The sequence below is a fragment of the Rhinolophus ferrumequinum genome, chromosome 3 (assembly GCF_004115265.2).
Source record: "Rhinolophus ferrumequinum isolate MPI-CBG mRhiFer1 chromosome 3, mRhiFer1_v1.p, whole genome shotgun sequence".
NCBI lineage: Eukaryota > Metazoa > Chordata > Mammalia > Chiroptera > Rhinolophidae > Rhinolophus > Rhinolophus ferrumequinum.
In genome coordinates this window covers 34,534,888-34,552,145 of record NC_046286.1, presented here as the reverse complement: position 1 = coordinate 34,552,145, position 17,258 = coordinate 34,534,888, and the positions used below count along the sequence as shown (strand labels likewise).

The 17,258-nt window shown below is 37.9% G+C and overlaps 1 protein-coding gene across 2 annotated transcripts in view; it reads right to left on the bottom strand.

Annotated features, from left to right (window-relative positions):
- The window catches only part of KCNQ5 (potassium voltage-gated channel subfamily Q member 5), a 532,349-nt gene that overhangs the window by 27,587 nt on the left and 487,504 nt on the right, over positions 1–17,258 (bottom strand). For both annotated transcript variants that reach the window (XM_033102968.1, XM_033102969.1), the window contains one exon: positions 223–331. In XM_033102968.1, coding sequence (XP_032958859.1) covers positions 223–331 — 109 coding nt within the window. The remainder of the gene's footprint in view (positions 1–222; positions 332–17,258) is intronic.

Genomic DNA, 17,258 nt, shown 5'->3' with positions numbered 1-17,258 from the left:
TTAAATCTCACCCACCTTTTATCACATACGTTGTGTTGAACACAGTAGAGTTTTGTATTAAGAAAAAAATATTTCAGAATTTGATAGGCATGTAGATGAATAGGACAAGAGGAAGTAATTATTTCAGGAGATTTACTGGCAGGAGAAGCAACTCAGCAACAGAGTAATTCAAATAATCAGAGGTAGGTCTCTGAATCACTTTGTCAAAGGTTTTCCACCAACCTGATAGCTCGAATGACAGTTTTCAGTGGTGGGGTGAGGTCTTCTACAGATACATCACACTGGCATCCTTTTTCATCATACACATCATCAGTGCCAAGGGCTGTGTCCGCTGCAAGAGAAAACTGCCAGTTAAATACTACCACCAGCAATTTGAAACGTGCTGTTGAACTTGTCTCACATAGAAATAGGGGGAACTCACAGACTGAGCTTATAAATCAAGATCTGTATAAGGTCAGCCAATTGTTTTTCCCAGAATTATTCCTTCTCCTTTTTCTACAATCTCACCAATTTTATGTGATTTGTCACGAATACCTTCCTGAGCTGTTTTCCACGGGGAAGATGAAAATGTTGACACACTGTATTTCCTTCAGTGGTGATGGATTTGTGTTGATCCACCCATGCTCTTTTGCCCAGTTCTTTGAAACTAACAGCCAGTGTTTAAATAACAGCTGTTTGGAGTTAGGGAAACAGTCTATGGACACTTAACTAACCGGCCTGTCTATACAGAGCTTGAAACCCACGACATTGACCCCACTAGCCCCATGCCCTGAACAAGTGAGTAGTCAGACCCAAGAACACTGATTACTTATCAGTTACTGGACACAGGCTGCCCAGGAGACAGCTTGCTTAAGACAACACAGCCAGCACTGGGAGATTTTCAGAGTGGATAATAAAATCAGTTCCTCATAAACCGAGCGAATGAACTTTTGGGTTAATTGCAAAGTTTGGAAAAGGGGGTAGGGTTACAAAAAATACCAAATTAGTGAAGATTTATAAAATTAACAGGGAATACACTCATATCATTACAGCTTTAGATTCAGCAACAAAATATTGAAAACAAATTAAAATTCCTGGAATGGGGAATGAGTTAAATAAATATTAGTAGGTTTATATAGTCCAATATTAGGAAGCTGTTAAAAATGATGTCGAAGACTAATGACTGGAAAATAAAATTCACAATATTTTATTACAGAAAAAAATCTATACATCTCTCTGGGATTAAGAATGATTTTACTTTTTTCGCTTGGCTATATTTCTAAAATTTCTACAATGAACATGTATTACTTTGATAATAACGTCATACAAATTCACTCATGAGAGATGACTTATTTAGCCTCCAAATTCTATTTAAGCCTCTTTAAATGCTGACAAACACTAAAGGACTAACATGGCTTTCTGTTGCCTTTGCTCTGCCTAGTTTCTATTTGCTAAGTAAGGAAAGGTACTTTGCCGGGCGGACGGGTGGCTCAATTGGTTAGAGCGTGAGCTCTGGGCAAAAAGGGCTGCAGTTCGATCCCACATGGGCCAGCGAGCTGTACCCTCCACAAGTAAGATTGAAAGGACAAAACTTGGCTTGGATGGAGCTGAGGAGTCCTGGGAAAAACATACTACTCTTCCCCCTGCCCCCCCCCCCAAAAAAAAATCCTGGAAATACACACTGTTAAAGTTCTGTTCCCCTTCCCCTCTACCCCCCAAAAAAAGGTACTTTGCCATGGACTGTCCATGGACTGTCCTGGTTGGATTAAAACCCTGAAAGGCTATTGGTCCATTTATAGGCTATAAAGGGCCAAAGACTATATATAAGGGTCCATTCCGAAGCAGAGGTTATAATGAAATGCAGTTGACGTGCCATTTAATTTGACTATTTACTGTGTGTTTACCCAGTTTATTGGGTGCTGAGAGTGGTGGTGATGGTGGGGAAAGAGATGCAGATGGGTCTTCACCGTTGTACTCGGTGCCCTGAAGTCTAGTAAGGGGAAGAGTCAGAACTACCACCTCACCATAAAATAGTAATAGCAACCGGTCACTGAAATTTATGCCAGGCACTTAGGTGAAGCTTCTGCATACATTAGTTTTCTTACTTATAGCAACTCTACAAGTTGGTGGTGATATTATGCCTTGTTTTTAGATGTTGCAATTGAGGCTCAGAAAAGATAAGTATCTTACCTGAGGCCACAAAGGTGATAAGTGGAGCTAGTAAGTTGTAGAGCATGTTATGAAAATCCAGTTCCCAGAGGCGCCAAAGCCCTTGACCTTGCCATCGCATTACCCAGTGTCGGAATGTGTTCAATAGTGGGTTCACTAGTGTCATGTAACATGTCAGGACAGGGCAGGAGAAGAGCTCAGCACATGCACTGCCTGATGGGTGCAGCCTGTGCCTGCTGGGTACATTCAACTTCTCTCCAGAGAAGTTTGCCACAGTTTGAATGAGAGTACCTTGGTTAACTCTGTGTTTGACCCCTCATTCTGACTCAGTGATGACCTTGAGGGTATCCAGCCCATTTTGCTTGACTGACCACTCACACAACACAATAACATCATGCCCAAGGTTAGATGACGTTCTTCTAGGAACTGTTCGTGATTTCTTCCTCTGATTTGATCCCAACCCGCTCTTAGTTGGTGTAGTAGGCCAAATAGTGTTGTCCCCAAATTCATGTTCACTTGGAACACCAGAATATGACATTTGGAATAAGGGGCTCTGCAGATGTAATTAAGGTAACTTTCGAGATGAGATCACACTAGATTAGGGCGGGCGGCAGGGCCCTCCACCTAATGAAAGTGTCCCTATAAGACAAAAAGGAGAAGACACAGGAACACAGAGAAAATGGAAGCGGAGACTGGAATGATACATCTACAAGGCAAGAACACCGAGGATGGCTGGCGACTACCGGAAACTGAGAGGCACATGATGGCTTCTCCCTTAGAGACTGCAGAAGGAACCAACCCTGGTGACACCCTGATTTCAGACAACCTGATTTCTTGAACTGTGAGAAAAAAAATTTGTTTCAAGCCACCCAGTTGGTGGTAATTTGTTATATCACCCCTAGGAAACTAATACAAGTGGGAAAACTTTTCTTCATGGTTTCTAATTCTTCACTCAAAGAACAAGACAAACAAATGAGAAACAAGAACTCATAGACACAGACAATAGTTTAGTGGTTACCAGAGGGTAAGGGGGGTGGGGGGCGGGAGATGAGGGTAAGGGGGATCAAATATATGGTGATGGAAAGAGAACTGAGTCTGGGTGTGAACACACAATGGGATTTATAGATGATGTAATACAGAATTGTACACCTGAAATCTATGTAATTTTACTAACAATTGTCACCCCAATAAATTAAAAAAACCCCAAAAAACAACAACAATCATGATGATAATAATAATAAGTGCTTTTTATGGAAATCAAGTTATGTGCCAAGAACTTTAATTAATTGCTACAAACCCCATGAGGTATGTATTATTTTTACCTCCTGTTTTACAGATTGTGAAAGTGAGGCACAGAAGGCTAAGATAGCTGCCAAAGACACATGGAGAGTAAGGGACAGAACCAGAATTTAAATCTAAGAAGTTGGGTTCTGGTGCTGCACTATTAAACACTGCCCGACCCTGAGTCTCACTTCTGACTCCTTCCAGATTTGTCTTTCTTGCCTCTCTTGTTGGCATCTGGTGTCCCTTCTCCTGCATTACATTCTCCTTCACATGGCTGTGTGCACCTGGCTATCCTAGTCTCAGATAAAGGGACCCCACACACGATAGAGGATCAGATTTGGAGCAGTGTGGTTACCATGGCCACGTGCTGAGCCAGTCCACACCTCAAAGGAGACTTGGAAATACACACACACTGCAACTGCAAGGAGGGTGTGTATGGTGTGGGGGAGGTGGGGGGAGGGGAGAGCTCACATACAGGCTGGGGGGCTGACAGAGCCAAGGCCATCAGGCACCATTATGGAGTCCTGGGAGGTTAGCTCCCCAAGGGAAATATCGAATAACGCACTTTATCAGGATTCCCAGGACAGAATTCACAAGAGTACCTTCCACTGCCCTTCAAAATAGAAGCATGTGACTGCTTTTCCTCATCTGAACTCTAGTGAGAACCTCTTCAAACATGGTCCCATCTCATACCTCAGAAAACCGAGGAACACTGTGGAGAGGTTACAGAGAAGGCAGACCCTGCAATGCCTGTATGAATGGCTTAGCCACTGGAAAATACAGTATAACCAACCATGACATGATGATGCAGGTCCAAATAGTTAAATAACATAAAATACAGGGTCCTTTTATGAAATTAACGACAAAACTTTTCAGCCAGTGTGTACTATCACAATAAGCAAAAAAGTACACACAAAACAAAAAGACAGCCTACTGAACGGGATAAGATAGTTTGCCAATGATGCATCTGATAAGGGGTCAATATCCAAAATCCATAAAAAACTCATACAACTCAACACTGAAAAAACAATCCAATGAAAAAATGGGCAGAGGACCTGAATAGACATTTCTCCAAAGAGGACATACAAATGGCCAACAGACATATGAAAAGGCGTTCAATATCACTAATCCTCAGAGAAATGCAAATAAAAACCACAATGAAATATCACCTCACACCTGTTAGAATGGCTATCATCAATAAATCAAGAAATAACAACTGTTGGCCAGGATGTGGAGAAAAGGAAAACTTTGTGCACTGTTGTGGGACTGCAAATTGGTGCAGCCACTGTGGAAAATAGTATGATGGTTCCTGAAAAAATTAAAAATAGAACTACCTTCTGACCCAGCAATTCTACTCCTGGGTACTTATCCAAAGAATTCTAAAACACTAATTTGAAAAGATACATACACATCTATGTTTACTGCAGCACTATTCACAATAGCCAAGATAATGGAAACAACTGAAATGCCCATCAATAGACGATTGGATAAAAAAATTGTGTACATTTATACAATGGAATATTACTCTGTCATAAAAAAAGAATTAAATCTTACCATTTGCAACAATATGGATGGACCTAGAGGGTATTATGCTAAGTGAAAGAAGTCAGACTGAGAAAGACAAATACCATATCAGATCATTATATATGGAATCTAAAGAACAGAATAAATGAACAAACAAAACAGAGATAGACTCATGGATACAGAGAATAAACTGATGGTTGCTAGAAGGGAGGGAAGTTGGGGGATGAGTGAGAAAGATGAAGGGGTTAGGAAGTACACGTTGGTAGTTAACAAAATATTCATGGGATATGAAAAACGGTATGGAGAATATAGTCAATAATGTTGTAAAAACTGTATAGTGTCAGATGGGTACTAGACTAATGGGGGGATCACTTCATAAATTATATAAATGTCTAACCACTATGCTGTACACCTACAACTGAATATCAAATAATATTGAATGTCAACTATAAGTAAAAAATTATAGAATGCATAGTATAGGGAATATAATCAATGGTATTGTTATAGTTATGTACAGTGTCTGGCGGTAGCAGACCTTGGGGTTATCACTTTGTGAGGGGTGTAAATGTCTAATCACTATGTTGTTTTATACATTTGAAACTAATAATAATAAAAAAATAAAGAACAAAAATGAAGATAGTGAAGCTATAATGTTTGCACTGACTGGAAATGGAAGTGGGAACATCCCAAGGGATTATGAGTTCCTTCCGGCCTGGTGCTGCTCCCCCTCACCTCTGTCCTGTACCCCAACAAGAACTTCGGTCTGTCCATCTTGTTGAGGAACATACGAGGCAGAAGGTGGAGATGGGAGTCAGTCACCAATTGCCTCAGATCCAAATGCATCTTATTGTGGAATTTTATTATACCATTTAAACTTGATGATTCATGGCATAAACTCTCAGTCTTTAAAATTTTTTTCTTTTTAGGTTTGGTCAGAGTAAATGATAAGGAAATATATATTTGCTAGCATGTATTGAAGCAAGGGCTGAGTTAGAAAAGTTTCCTCCTTATTTTAAAGCCGCAAAAATGCCATCTTTCTGCTTTATAAGTATCTTGAGATATCAATTTTCTTTCCAGTGAGGTTAACACCACATTAAATGTCTTTCTTATGATTCCTAGAGGCTTAAAACCCTCTGTGAACTCTATGGCAGCTGGGTGGAGCTAAATTTTTAGCCAAGGCTGGTTCTCTGCTCTCCAACCACACATCTGGCCCTCTGCCCTGGTATTTTGGGAGACCAGGGTTATGGGACCATAAGCTTATGCGAATATCAATCTGGAAAAAACCCAGTCATGATGGGCAAAATGCCAGTGGAGTGAGGTGTTCCCTATGGGTAATCCTCTTAGGGTTGATGAGCCTACCCTAGTGCACAATCCTTGCCTGCAAAAAAAGAATTTATCATTCCCAGCCCAATTCTGTTTCCTATTAATTATCAGAGTTCAAGATTTGCTTTCAAATATTTTGTTCTCCCACATTTTTGAAAATCTATTTTATAGTGTCTGGAAAAGTCCATCTGAACCTTAGATGATGAGGGAGGAGGTAAAGAAACATTCTGGAAACTTCCGTTATGGCCAAAGCCCATTTTTCTGTTCCCACTGAAATTTTGCCACCAAGATGCAGGTATTTATGAAAAAAGGACAGGTAGTTTCTAGTTGTTTCTCTTGGTCACCTCCTCTTACACATTAGATTTCCTTTTTACATTTCTTGATGAAATGATTACCATGTTTTTCAGCCTTGGCTATACATTAGAATCACCTGGGGAACATTAAAAAAAAAATCTCAATACCCATAATGACCTGAAGACTAGTGGCATCAGGAAACTGAAGGTTGTAACCCAGGCATCAGAGTTTTTTTAAGGTCCCCAAAGGAATCCAGTACAGCCAAGGTCCAGGACACTACTGTGTATGGAAAAATGACGTGTTCTGGTTTCTCTCAGCTGAAGCTGAGGAGTGTGTTTGACAACCTGCCATTGGATTTGGACTAATTCCACCATGGCACCATGTTTCCCCTGGTGCCGCTAGTATATTTTCTATAAGAACAGTTTGAGACAACATAGGTGCTTCACAAGACAACAGAAAATGACTGAATCATAAAAAACAGAAAAAAATCCCTGGAGAAATTGGTGATATAGGAACGAGGTTTTATCATATTTTTATTCTACTTAAAGGCCTCAGCTTTCTGAATTCTGGTTATTGTCCTCTACCCATCAGCCATCTGAAACCCCGTTCTTTTCAGGACTTGGGACTGTTCTCTTTGAAAGGAGTCACTACTGTTTTTACACATAGGAAGCTTACAAGTTCATAGACCAAAATAAAATCAAATTGTCAAAACCCAGCAGAAACCACCTGGTTTGTCTGTAGAGGAATGATAATGTCCTAATGTTTGAACCAATAGAAGAAATTATAAAGGAGACACCTGACAGCTTTGATCATGTTACTACTTGAAATAACTAAATTATAATGCCAAAAATGCTTGATTAGAAAAAAAAAATCAAAAGATATAAAAAGGCTTAATATTTATAATGTATAAGGAACTTATTTGAATAGATCACAATCCAAAATACAAATGCACAAATAAGTAAATCTGGAGAGACCACTAGTTACAAAGAATGACTGAAAACTATTCACCATTATTAGAAATAAAGAAATAAATAAAAATTAGGTGAAAATATGGACTTATAATTAGTTAATTAGCAAAAGAATAACAACTAATACTAACAAAATTGAGGTGAACCTGGTACACTTTGACATTGCTAGTGATAATGTAAATTGGAGCATTTTTTATGGCAATAAAAAATAATAAAAATCTTATTTTCAGCAATTTATAAGTTTCCACAAGAGAATTTTCTTCAGAAAATAATTAAAAAAAATAAAGGTAGCTTAATGAAATAATGCTTATTGCATGATAGCCCATTGTAGAAAAATAGTTATATAAATTCTAATGTCTCAAAGTAGGAAACTATAAATTATAGTATTTATCCATATTGATGTACTAAATAGCTACAAAAGAGAATTATTAATAGACTATCATAATATAAAAGTATTTTTAAATGTTCAATAAAATTAAACTATGAAGCTGGATACTCACATTGATTATAACTATGTACAATGATATGTGAAAAGAAAACCAACCAGAAGAGAATATGTAAAGTGAAATTAGCTAATACTAGCATATGAGATTAAAAATGATTTGTATTTCTCTTAAAATTTCATAAATAATTTAAAGATGCTTTTCCATCACAAAAATAATATATCTTTTAGAATGAAGAAAAATAATCTCCTTGAGTCCCAGAACTAAAAGGCAACCACTACTGTAATGTTTCTTGTAGTAAAAATGTGAGGGCTAGAAGTTCAGAACACATTTTTATTTTCGGAATTTAAGTGAAGAGTGTAATGATTCTATTCTGTTGTGCTATGGGGAATACACATTAAAATGGTTACTATTAATGGTGGTCATGACACATTAATTATATCCTATTATGAATTATAATTTATTTTCCAAGGGTTCCTTCCTTCTGCCGCTGGTTGTATTTCAATTACCTTTTCCTTGCTATCATTTCCCAACATCTTAAATATCATCCTAAATTTAGAGGCTCCATTTTTGTCATGTGTTAGTCCAAAGGCAATTCCTTTAATCCAGCTGGAGTTTAGAATAACTGCTTGGGCTCTGATGTAGTAGCACAATTTCATTTCGCTCTGTCCTTGGCTCAGGCCCTTGTTTTCTGTTCTGTGCTAGATGCTGCTAAGTCACCAAGAGACGTACTGGGCCCTCAAGGCACTAATAAGGAGCCCAGAAAAATGCCCCATATATTTTTTTTTGTTGTAGAATTTTTTCTTTTCTAATACTCTTTATTTTAACTTTGTTTTTCTTTCATTGTAATCATAATGCTTGTTTTCTGTAGAAACTTTGAACATTTGAATTTTAAATGAAATCATAAAGAATGAGAAAAAATTCACATAGTTCTAACCCTCTGAGGCAAATCCTATTCAATTTTAACATAGTTTCTTCTAGTCTCTTTTCCTCTGCGTTGAGTGATGTTTAATGTCAAGGTCAAGCTGAACATCTCTGGTTGTCATGTGGGGGAACTTTATGCTGATACCTCAGAAGCCCCCATTCAGCCTCATCTTATTATTGCTTTTCCATTCCACGCTCCAGCTACACCAGACTACCAACGGTTTCTCGAGGTGCTGTTTAAGAATCATTACCTTTGGATACCTTCCCAAGGGCTACTATCTATACATCCCCCGCTCAGTCTCCTTTCCTTTCCCTTTTTTGGCTGGCACTCTCTGGGTGCTGAATTTGCAGTGAATAGATTATAATATGCACACGGTCCCACAAAACCAAGGGGCACCCAAAACGGGGAGACTATCAGAATATTTAGAACAAACCATTTAAATTTCAGCATGCATGTAACTTCTGTGCCATTTTGAAAACAAGAAATATATTTTGCAGTTTAGCAATTACTTTTATTTTGAGTTATCCGAAGCAAAGAGGATGAAGTGTGGAGGGAAGCATGACAGAGTTTAGAGCCTCAGCTTCAACTCTGCAATTACAAGCCCTTCTAGAGTCTATCATCTCCACGAAACTCAGCCTGATCCCAAAGACCAGCTCAGCCCTGACTTCCTGTCCTGTGGACACATTATCTCTGATGATCGTTATTCACAATATTATATTTGATTGTTTACAAGCCCCTTTCCTTGCTAGACAGAAACCTCTGTGAAGGCAGGGACCATGTCTTCTTATCCATTTATTTACCTACCCTATATCTTCTCATCCATGTACCTTCTGCCCCTGGAACACTGGGTGGTGCAAAGGAGACACTCAACACTTGTTTGCTTCATGAATAATAAAGAATTTCCCCTCAGCACCATGACAGGAGTTCCTTGATTTAAATAATGTCCGGATTTAGGATTTGAAAAATACATGAACTCTGCCATTGGGTAGATGGCCCTTCACTGTGTTCTTGTTCACTTGGTGGGAAATTTCCCAGAAGTCTAGGGACGAGTGTCTTCACTGAAGAAGTTGCCAGATAAGAGGCCATGATGGCTCCTGATTCTCAACTTTGTGTTCAGAGATGGCTGAATTCAGGCCTTTGCCTTCAGCACTCTGTGGCATGGAGGCAAGGGCCCTTTTTTATTAATGATAGCTGCAATTTATTCCGTTCTCACAGGTGAAGTGGTTTACAGATATGGACTGCAATTTAAAACATAATATTGTCAGATAGGAAATATTATGCTCATTTTACAAGCGAGGACACTGCAGCTCAGCAAGGTTAAGTGGCCTGCCCAAGACATAGGGTTATTATTAAAGGCAGAGCGATCCTTTTAAAATTGAGATCATGTGTCTCTGCAAACAATTCTCCAAAGGCGCCCCATTTTTCCCAGCGTAAAAGCCCAAGTCTTTACAAGGCCTACACGCCCTGTATGTCTGCCTGCTCCCCACTTCCTGTCTGACCTCATTTCCCATCACTCTCCCACTTGCTCTTTCCCTGAAGGCCCCCAACGCCAGGCCTCCTAGTTGCTTCTTGAAGGAGCCAAGCATCTTTGTCCGTAGGGTTCGCTTTGGGAAATGTGCCTTTCCAGATAGCCTCGAGGCTCCCGAGCTGCCTTAGTTCAATATCAGTTTTCCAGGAGAACCACCTGGACCACCCTATTTAAGGTTACGTACCTCGTCCCTCCACCAATCTGAATCTCCAGCCCTGGCTCTCCTTTTTCTTTGCTTCATAGCATTTGTCACTTTCTAATATACTAAACAATGTACTTGTATGTGTTCATTATTTATCTTCCCTATTAGAATGTCATCTCCTCAACGAGCAGGATCTTGTTCTCTGATGTATCTCAAGCACTTAGAATAGTGTGCTGATATTTATTGTAGGGACCAATCAGAGTGAGAGTAATACTCCTCCGTACTATATATCATATTGATTACAAAGACGAAGTCACTAGCTCACCTCTGGATTTTGGCGTTATAGTGTCCTCTTGTGGCTTTTTTATTTTTACTTTTGGTAATCTTCCTTGACTAGGTATATACTTCAAGACCCTACTGTGAAAAATAAAAGTCCAATTTTCCTCATAAAGTTTAATTTTTATAGGATTTTAAAATAGGATTTCCCCAAGTACCCCATAAAAATATTTAAGAGGCAACATGAGTTTAAAGCAAAAGAATGGATAACTTCTATAGCAGAACTCAGGAAATATTTGTTGAATAAAATCATACTCTACAATTTTATTTTAGATTGAAATGCAACCTATAGGTCCACTTTACATTTTTGGTTCTATAAGTTTATGATTAACAAATAATAGAAGAATTTTAACATTACTACAACAAGCAATAGGGATTTCTCACTAGCTATCTATATCATCCATATTAATATAATACTTATTTTTCTCTTCAGAAACTGTGTAACATTAATGGAAATGGAAATATATCACAGTGAGATATAGTGTAACTTCATATGTCACTTTTGGATATTCACTCTCTAATGTTTTCCTAAATATCACCTTTATCCCAGTACCTTATATTGCTAGTACTGTTGAGCAAATAGTGAAATTTCAGTCGTGTGACCACTTTTCACTCAATTCTGAATCTTAGGAGATTTGGAGTAAATAGCTTAAAATTAAGTTCATATTAAGAACTAAGAAAATCTTATTGAATTCCCATAGAAATAAAATATTATGCTATAAGAAAGTTTTTGATGCATCTGTGAACATATTCCCATTAAATATTTTCTCGGCTGTAGAATTAAAATGCTATACTATTTGAAACAAAATTGGGTAAACAAAAATATTGTTGTTATTGAAAAAAAGTAAAAGTATTCATATCTGTAACATATATATTGGATATATAAAATATCCTTTTGAGTTTTTAAAGCAATATTCTGGTTAAAGAGATAGTTTTAACATTTTGAGAAGGTAATTTCATTTTCCTGTGTATTTTTACCAAAGTAGATACAATTTATATAGCAAACGTTAGCACAATTGAAGATTATAGATTGATAGAGATTGCATAATTTATGTGTGCCGGCTATTCATTTTGTTTTATTTTTTTGGTATTATGACATGGAACAAAATTTGAGACCCAGAATAAATAATCCTACTACCCAGAATAAAAATGAAGAGGTGCATTTGACTACACTATCAGAGGAAGTGCAGCTTACCTTTTTTTTCCTAAAAAGAGTTAGATCTAGAGTTTCCTGAGAATACCACATTCTGAAAAAAAAAAAAAAGGTCCCATACATCTTTAAAACTCCCTCAGTTCTATGGAAGACTTTCATAGTAGAGAGAAAATACAATTAGCCTTGTATAGACTTGACTACTTTGTTGTTGGCATGGCCTAGCAGTAGTTTTCAAATGTTTTGATTTCCATCCACAATAAGAAATACATTTACTATTGTGATCCAGCACGCGCGTGCACACACACACACACACACACATACAAATTCCTTTCTGGGTTAAAGTGGTACATTGAACATACACACCTAATGTTGATCCCTCTGAAAAACCAACCAAAATTACAGTGACAAGATGCTCTTAAAAAACACATAAGCTCATAAAGAATAGAATGGGAAAGGAGGCAGCAACAGCATAATTTTGGAAGTGGGAAAGCAGATGGACAAGTTAGGTAACTGACTGATACCAGAGAAAACCCTGTGCCAACATAGGGAAAAGCTGAGAAACAACAAAATTTACACTTCAGAAAACTCAAAAGTCTCAGGAATTGGCAGCACTTGGTCCTTCTGGGGATAACAAGATAAGGAAGCTTGTGTGCAGTCTGCCCCACACCTTCAGGGCAGACGCGGTTCGCCTTTTCCAGCAGGGGACTGACTGGAAGTGTCTGGGGGAAGCGTCATCGGGCACCGTTGAAGGGTGGTATTACACCAAAACCCAGGACATCAAGTGATCATACACAGTCTGGACGTTGCGAACCCACTGGCACGGCATCATATCTTAACAATGGCAGCAGGACTTCTACCTTCCAGCTATGAGTTGATAAGTACTTCCTGGGAAATATGAGCAGCTCAACAAAAAAGAACGAATTTATACCAACACACCAGAAATTTTCCAAGAAATGGCTGACCCAGATCAACCTACGGTGAAGATCAAAGTTGACTGGCTCCAACCATATGGTCGGAAATGCCAGTCACCCATGTCATCTTCCACACTTAATTATGAGGAGACATCCAAGGTTTACTAAATATCTGAAGAAATCTTGCCATACAAAGACAGAGATCCAAATCAACTAGAAGGAAATAGAAACGAAGGAAAATAAAATTTTGAAACACTGTCAATATCTTCACAGAGATAAGGCAATATACTATATATATGAAAAAAGAAATAGGAACCTAAAACAGAGGGACACTTAGTAAACAACAACAACAACAACAACAAATAACCTTAGAAATGATAGCAGAAACAAAAATCTCAGTAAGGACTCCTAGAAAGTAGAGCTAAAAGACAAAGAGGTGGAAAACGGGAGAGGAAAGATAAGAAAATCAGAGGGCCAGTTGACAAGTTCAACCTCCAAATAAAGGATTTCCATAAGAGACAACAGAGAAATTAAAGGGAAGAGACCATAAAAAAACAAAACAAACAATAAAATATTCCAGAACAGAAGGTCATGAATTACCAGTTTAAAATGACCCCTTGAGTATCCACTGTAGTGGATAAAAATACACCCCTACCAAGAAATATTATGAAAATTCAGAACACTGAGGACAAAAAGTGAATTCTGTGAGCTTCTAAAGATAAACATACATACAAACAAATGAAAAACCCCACTGCTCCTGTGCAAAAATCAGAATGGCTTTGGACTTAATGACGATACTGAAAACAAGCACACAGGGAGTAATGCTTTCAAAATGATGAAGGGACATTATTTCCCTCGTATGTCCTGTCACAAGCCAAACAATTAAGTTGCATGAGGATGGGATAAAGCCATTTTCAGGCATGAACGTTCTCAAAACACTTGGCTTTCCTTGCACCTTTTCTCAGGAATGCACTAGAAGAGGTACCTCATCAAAACGGGAAAGAGACCCAAGAGAGAGGAAGACAGAGGCACAGGAGACAACAGGAAGCACAGGACGACGGTGAAGGAAAACCCCTGTGCCATCACAGTGCGGAAGTGGAGAGGGTAATCCGTCCAGGTAAGACTGATTAACAAGGGACAGGCACGTCGACAGCTGTCAGCATCATGCTTTCTGTCATCACACCATCTTTTTGCCTGAAAAAATATTGGAGTTGTACTTTCTGAAATAAGAATATATCAAGAATGACAAGAACATGATACCCCTCAACTGGGAATTCAATCCAAAAGGAAATCAAAAGAAATGCGAAAGGTAATAGGCATGCAGCAGCAGGCTTGGAGGCCAGTCAACTTAGCTAAAAGGGGGAGGGAGGCTTCTAGGAGGACTTCTCCAAGAAAAGTCACAGTGGAACGGATTGGGTTCCCTGATGCAATTGACTTTGTGGAAAATGTTACTGAGAGATTATTGGAAGATGTGGGAAGAATTATTGCTCCATTTTCACATGTTTCACTACAGGAGGTACACAAATATGCACACAGTCTGCAACGTACACAACATAAGAGTCCTCAAGTACAGTAGTCTCCCTGTATCCGAGGCGGATACGTTCCAAGACCCCCGTGGATGCTGGAAATCGCATACAGTACCAAATCCTACATATACGCGTACTCTGTTTTTTCCCTCACATACATGCACTTTATAACTTCTCTTTGGCATACCTGAATTGCCAGCATCATTATCCTGCAACTTTAGGGCCTTTATTCAGTAAAATAAGTGTTACTTGAACACAAACATTGTGATATCATGACAGTCGATCTGATAACCTAGATGGCTACTAAGTGACTAACGGTTGGGTGGCTTTGCATTCTCTGCATGATGACTGCCAGTCACAGAAAACTTGGTTACTGGGGGATTCAATCAGTAGCGAACCACGTTTACCAAATACATTAACCACCACCCTTTCTATTTGGCAAACTTGATTTTTATTGTGGTTGTTCTCAGACTTGCTAATTAGGAACATTCGGAAATACTAATTTATACGAACGGCCGATCTTACTAATGTAAGATACCACTGCACTTTCTCTTCAAGATCAAAGATTCCACTTATACTGATTGAGTAGATAATTCATGCATTATCAGCATCTTACATTACGTTAATTATGATACGAATTTCTCTAAGATTCTTTATTAAGAATTGTCAATTAACCTTACTTACTGGTTAGCAGAAATGCTGGCAAAGTTTCATGGACTAGTTCCTGACACTTAATTAAAAGGAGTCTTTCTGTTGTGAGTGATGATATGAAGCACTAGGGATTTTCAAAAATAATTAGTATCGTCTCTACTGCTAAAATTGCTGATCACATCATAACAATGGCTTAGTAGTAACTGCCCATAAAGTAAAAAAGAAAAAAAAATATAAAAACTTTTTCTTTCTTCTTTTTAATTTCATATGTTGCTATATTCACTATATTTATTTAAATGGGAAAACTGAAGTGTGTTTTTATAGGTTCTTTTAAAATTATTGCAACTACAAAGCAATACAGGAGTTTCATTAACTTCTTAAAAATCAGTCAAACACCCATTTTAACCAACACCTCAGCATGCAATGATTCAGCAATAAAGACATAATAATATCACACTGTATGCTTCAGTGATACGTCTCATTTGTGTGGGGGCTTTTTATAATCCCAAAGCAATTTTTATCAATAAGTTTTAACGAATTGACTCCTGAGTAGCTAAATAATAAATGATTTATTTGTTCATTAGCTGTTCATCATTCATTTATTCACAAGTATTTTTTAAGCAACTATTATGTGCCACACACTGTGACACATAATACCTCTCTTCCATAACAAATGAACTATTTCTGTCATCTTTAATAAAGGCAACGATCCCTGATAAATAGTAATAGCATGACATATAACAAAGATACTTCATTCTTTTTGTAACTATATAAATTATTCAACAGGAAGACCCCTAAAACTCAGTCTAAGAATGAAGGAACAAAGTTTGTATAAACATATAACTTTTAAACTTCCTTTTACTATGGAGAGGAATTGCCATCAGGTACAGGAGGAAGGGAAGATGAAAACATGCACATTAATCAAGCCTAGCACTTTAGCTCATGAACATTAATGTAGACATTAGCATTAATGAATTAATAAATAATAACAATGCATTCAATTTATTGAGTACCTATTCTGTGCTGGCCATTGAACAAGGATTTTACACACACTGTATCTCATTATTTCACATGCAACCTAATTAGGTAGGTATTATTCCTGCTATTTTAAAGATAGATGGATAGATAGATAGATAGATAGATACATAGATGACAGCACAGAGAGGTTAAGTAACTTGCCTCATCTCGCCCAGCATAGTGGGGGACCTGACCTAGCATTTGAACCAAGTTCTATTTTATTCCAAGACTGGTTTTCTTACCAGTGTGTCAAATTAATTCAATTTTCATAAAAAATTCCTTGAGAATTCACCATACTCAAGGCACTAAGTCTTTCCAACTGAAAACAAAGACGTAAAACTCCCAGTTTTGTGACAACATTTTTGTTTTTACTCATACACACACAAATGGACTTTTGTAGACTTCTGTAATTCCACTAGTAAGTCATCCAGGTGTTTGTAATCAATGCAAAGGAAATTCATAGTCTAGCAGGACTGCCTTCATTAGAAAAACTGTTTGGGTAATCCTCGCAAAGCCAAGTGATTATAGCAAAGCAAAGGCCAATCACATGCATATAACTGGGATAGTTATTGGTCCGTGCCTGACAGTGTCATTTCAGACACCCTCCCTCAGTTCACAGCAAAATATTTGAACTAGGACAAATTAGAAGAGATCAATGGATTGCTCTTGTGCCGTTCTAGACTAAGACAGTCTTAGGGAGAAACATTTTGAATCAGTGACAAAAATCTTATTTAATCTTATCTCCAAAAAAGATGAGATCTGTCTGCTTTGAATCATATTCAGAGACATCTGACTTCAATCAAAGCACTCATGGTTTACAATGTCTGACAAACTGCAGAATTACAAATCTGCATTATTCATTAATCAAATCTTTTGGGGAATTCAAAATAGACAATGGTAAATTTTTTCTCAACTTTCAATTCTTATTAGCTTAGCAGTAATACTGCCAGGAAATGCCAGTGTGTAAACCTGGATAGCATTTGGACTAGGATGGCCAGAGATGGCAATGTTTAAGTGTGGCTTTCAAAAAAAAATGGGAATTACTGGTGCATTACCTTAATTGACACTTGAAGGGGTAGAGAGAG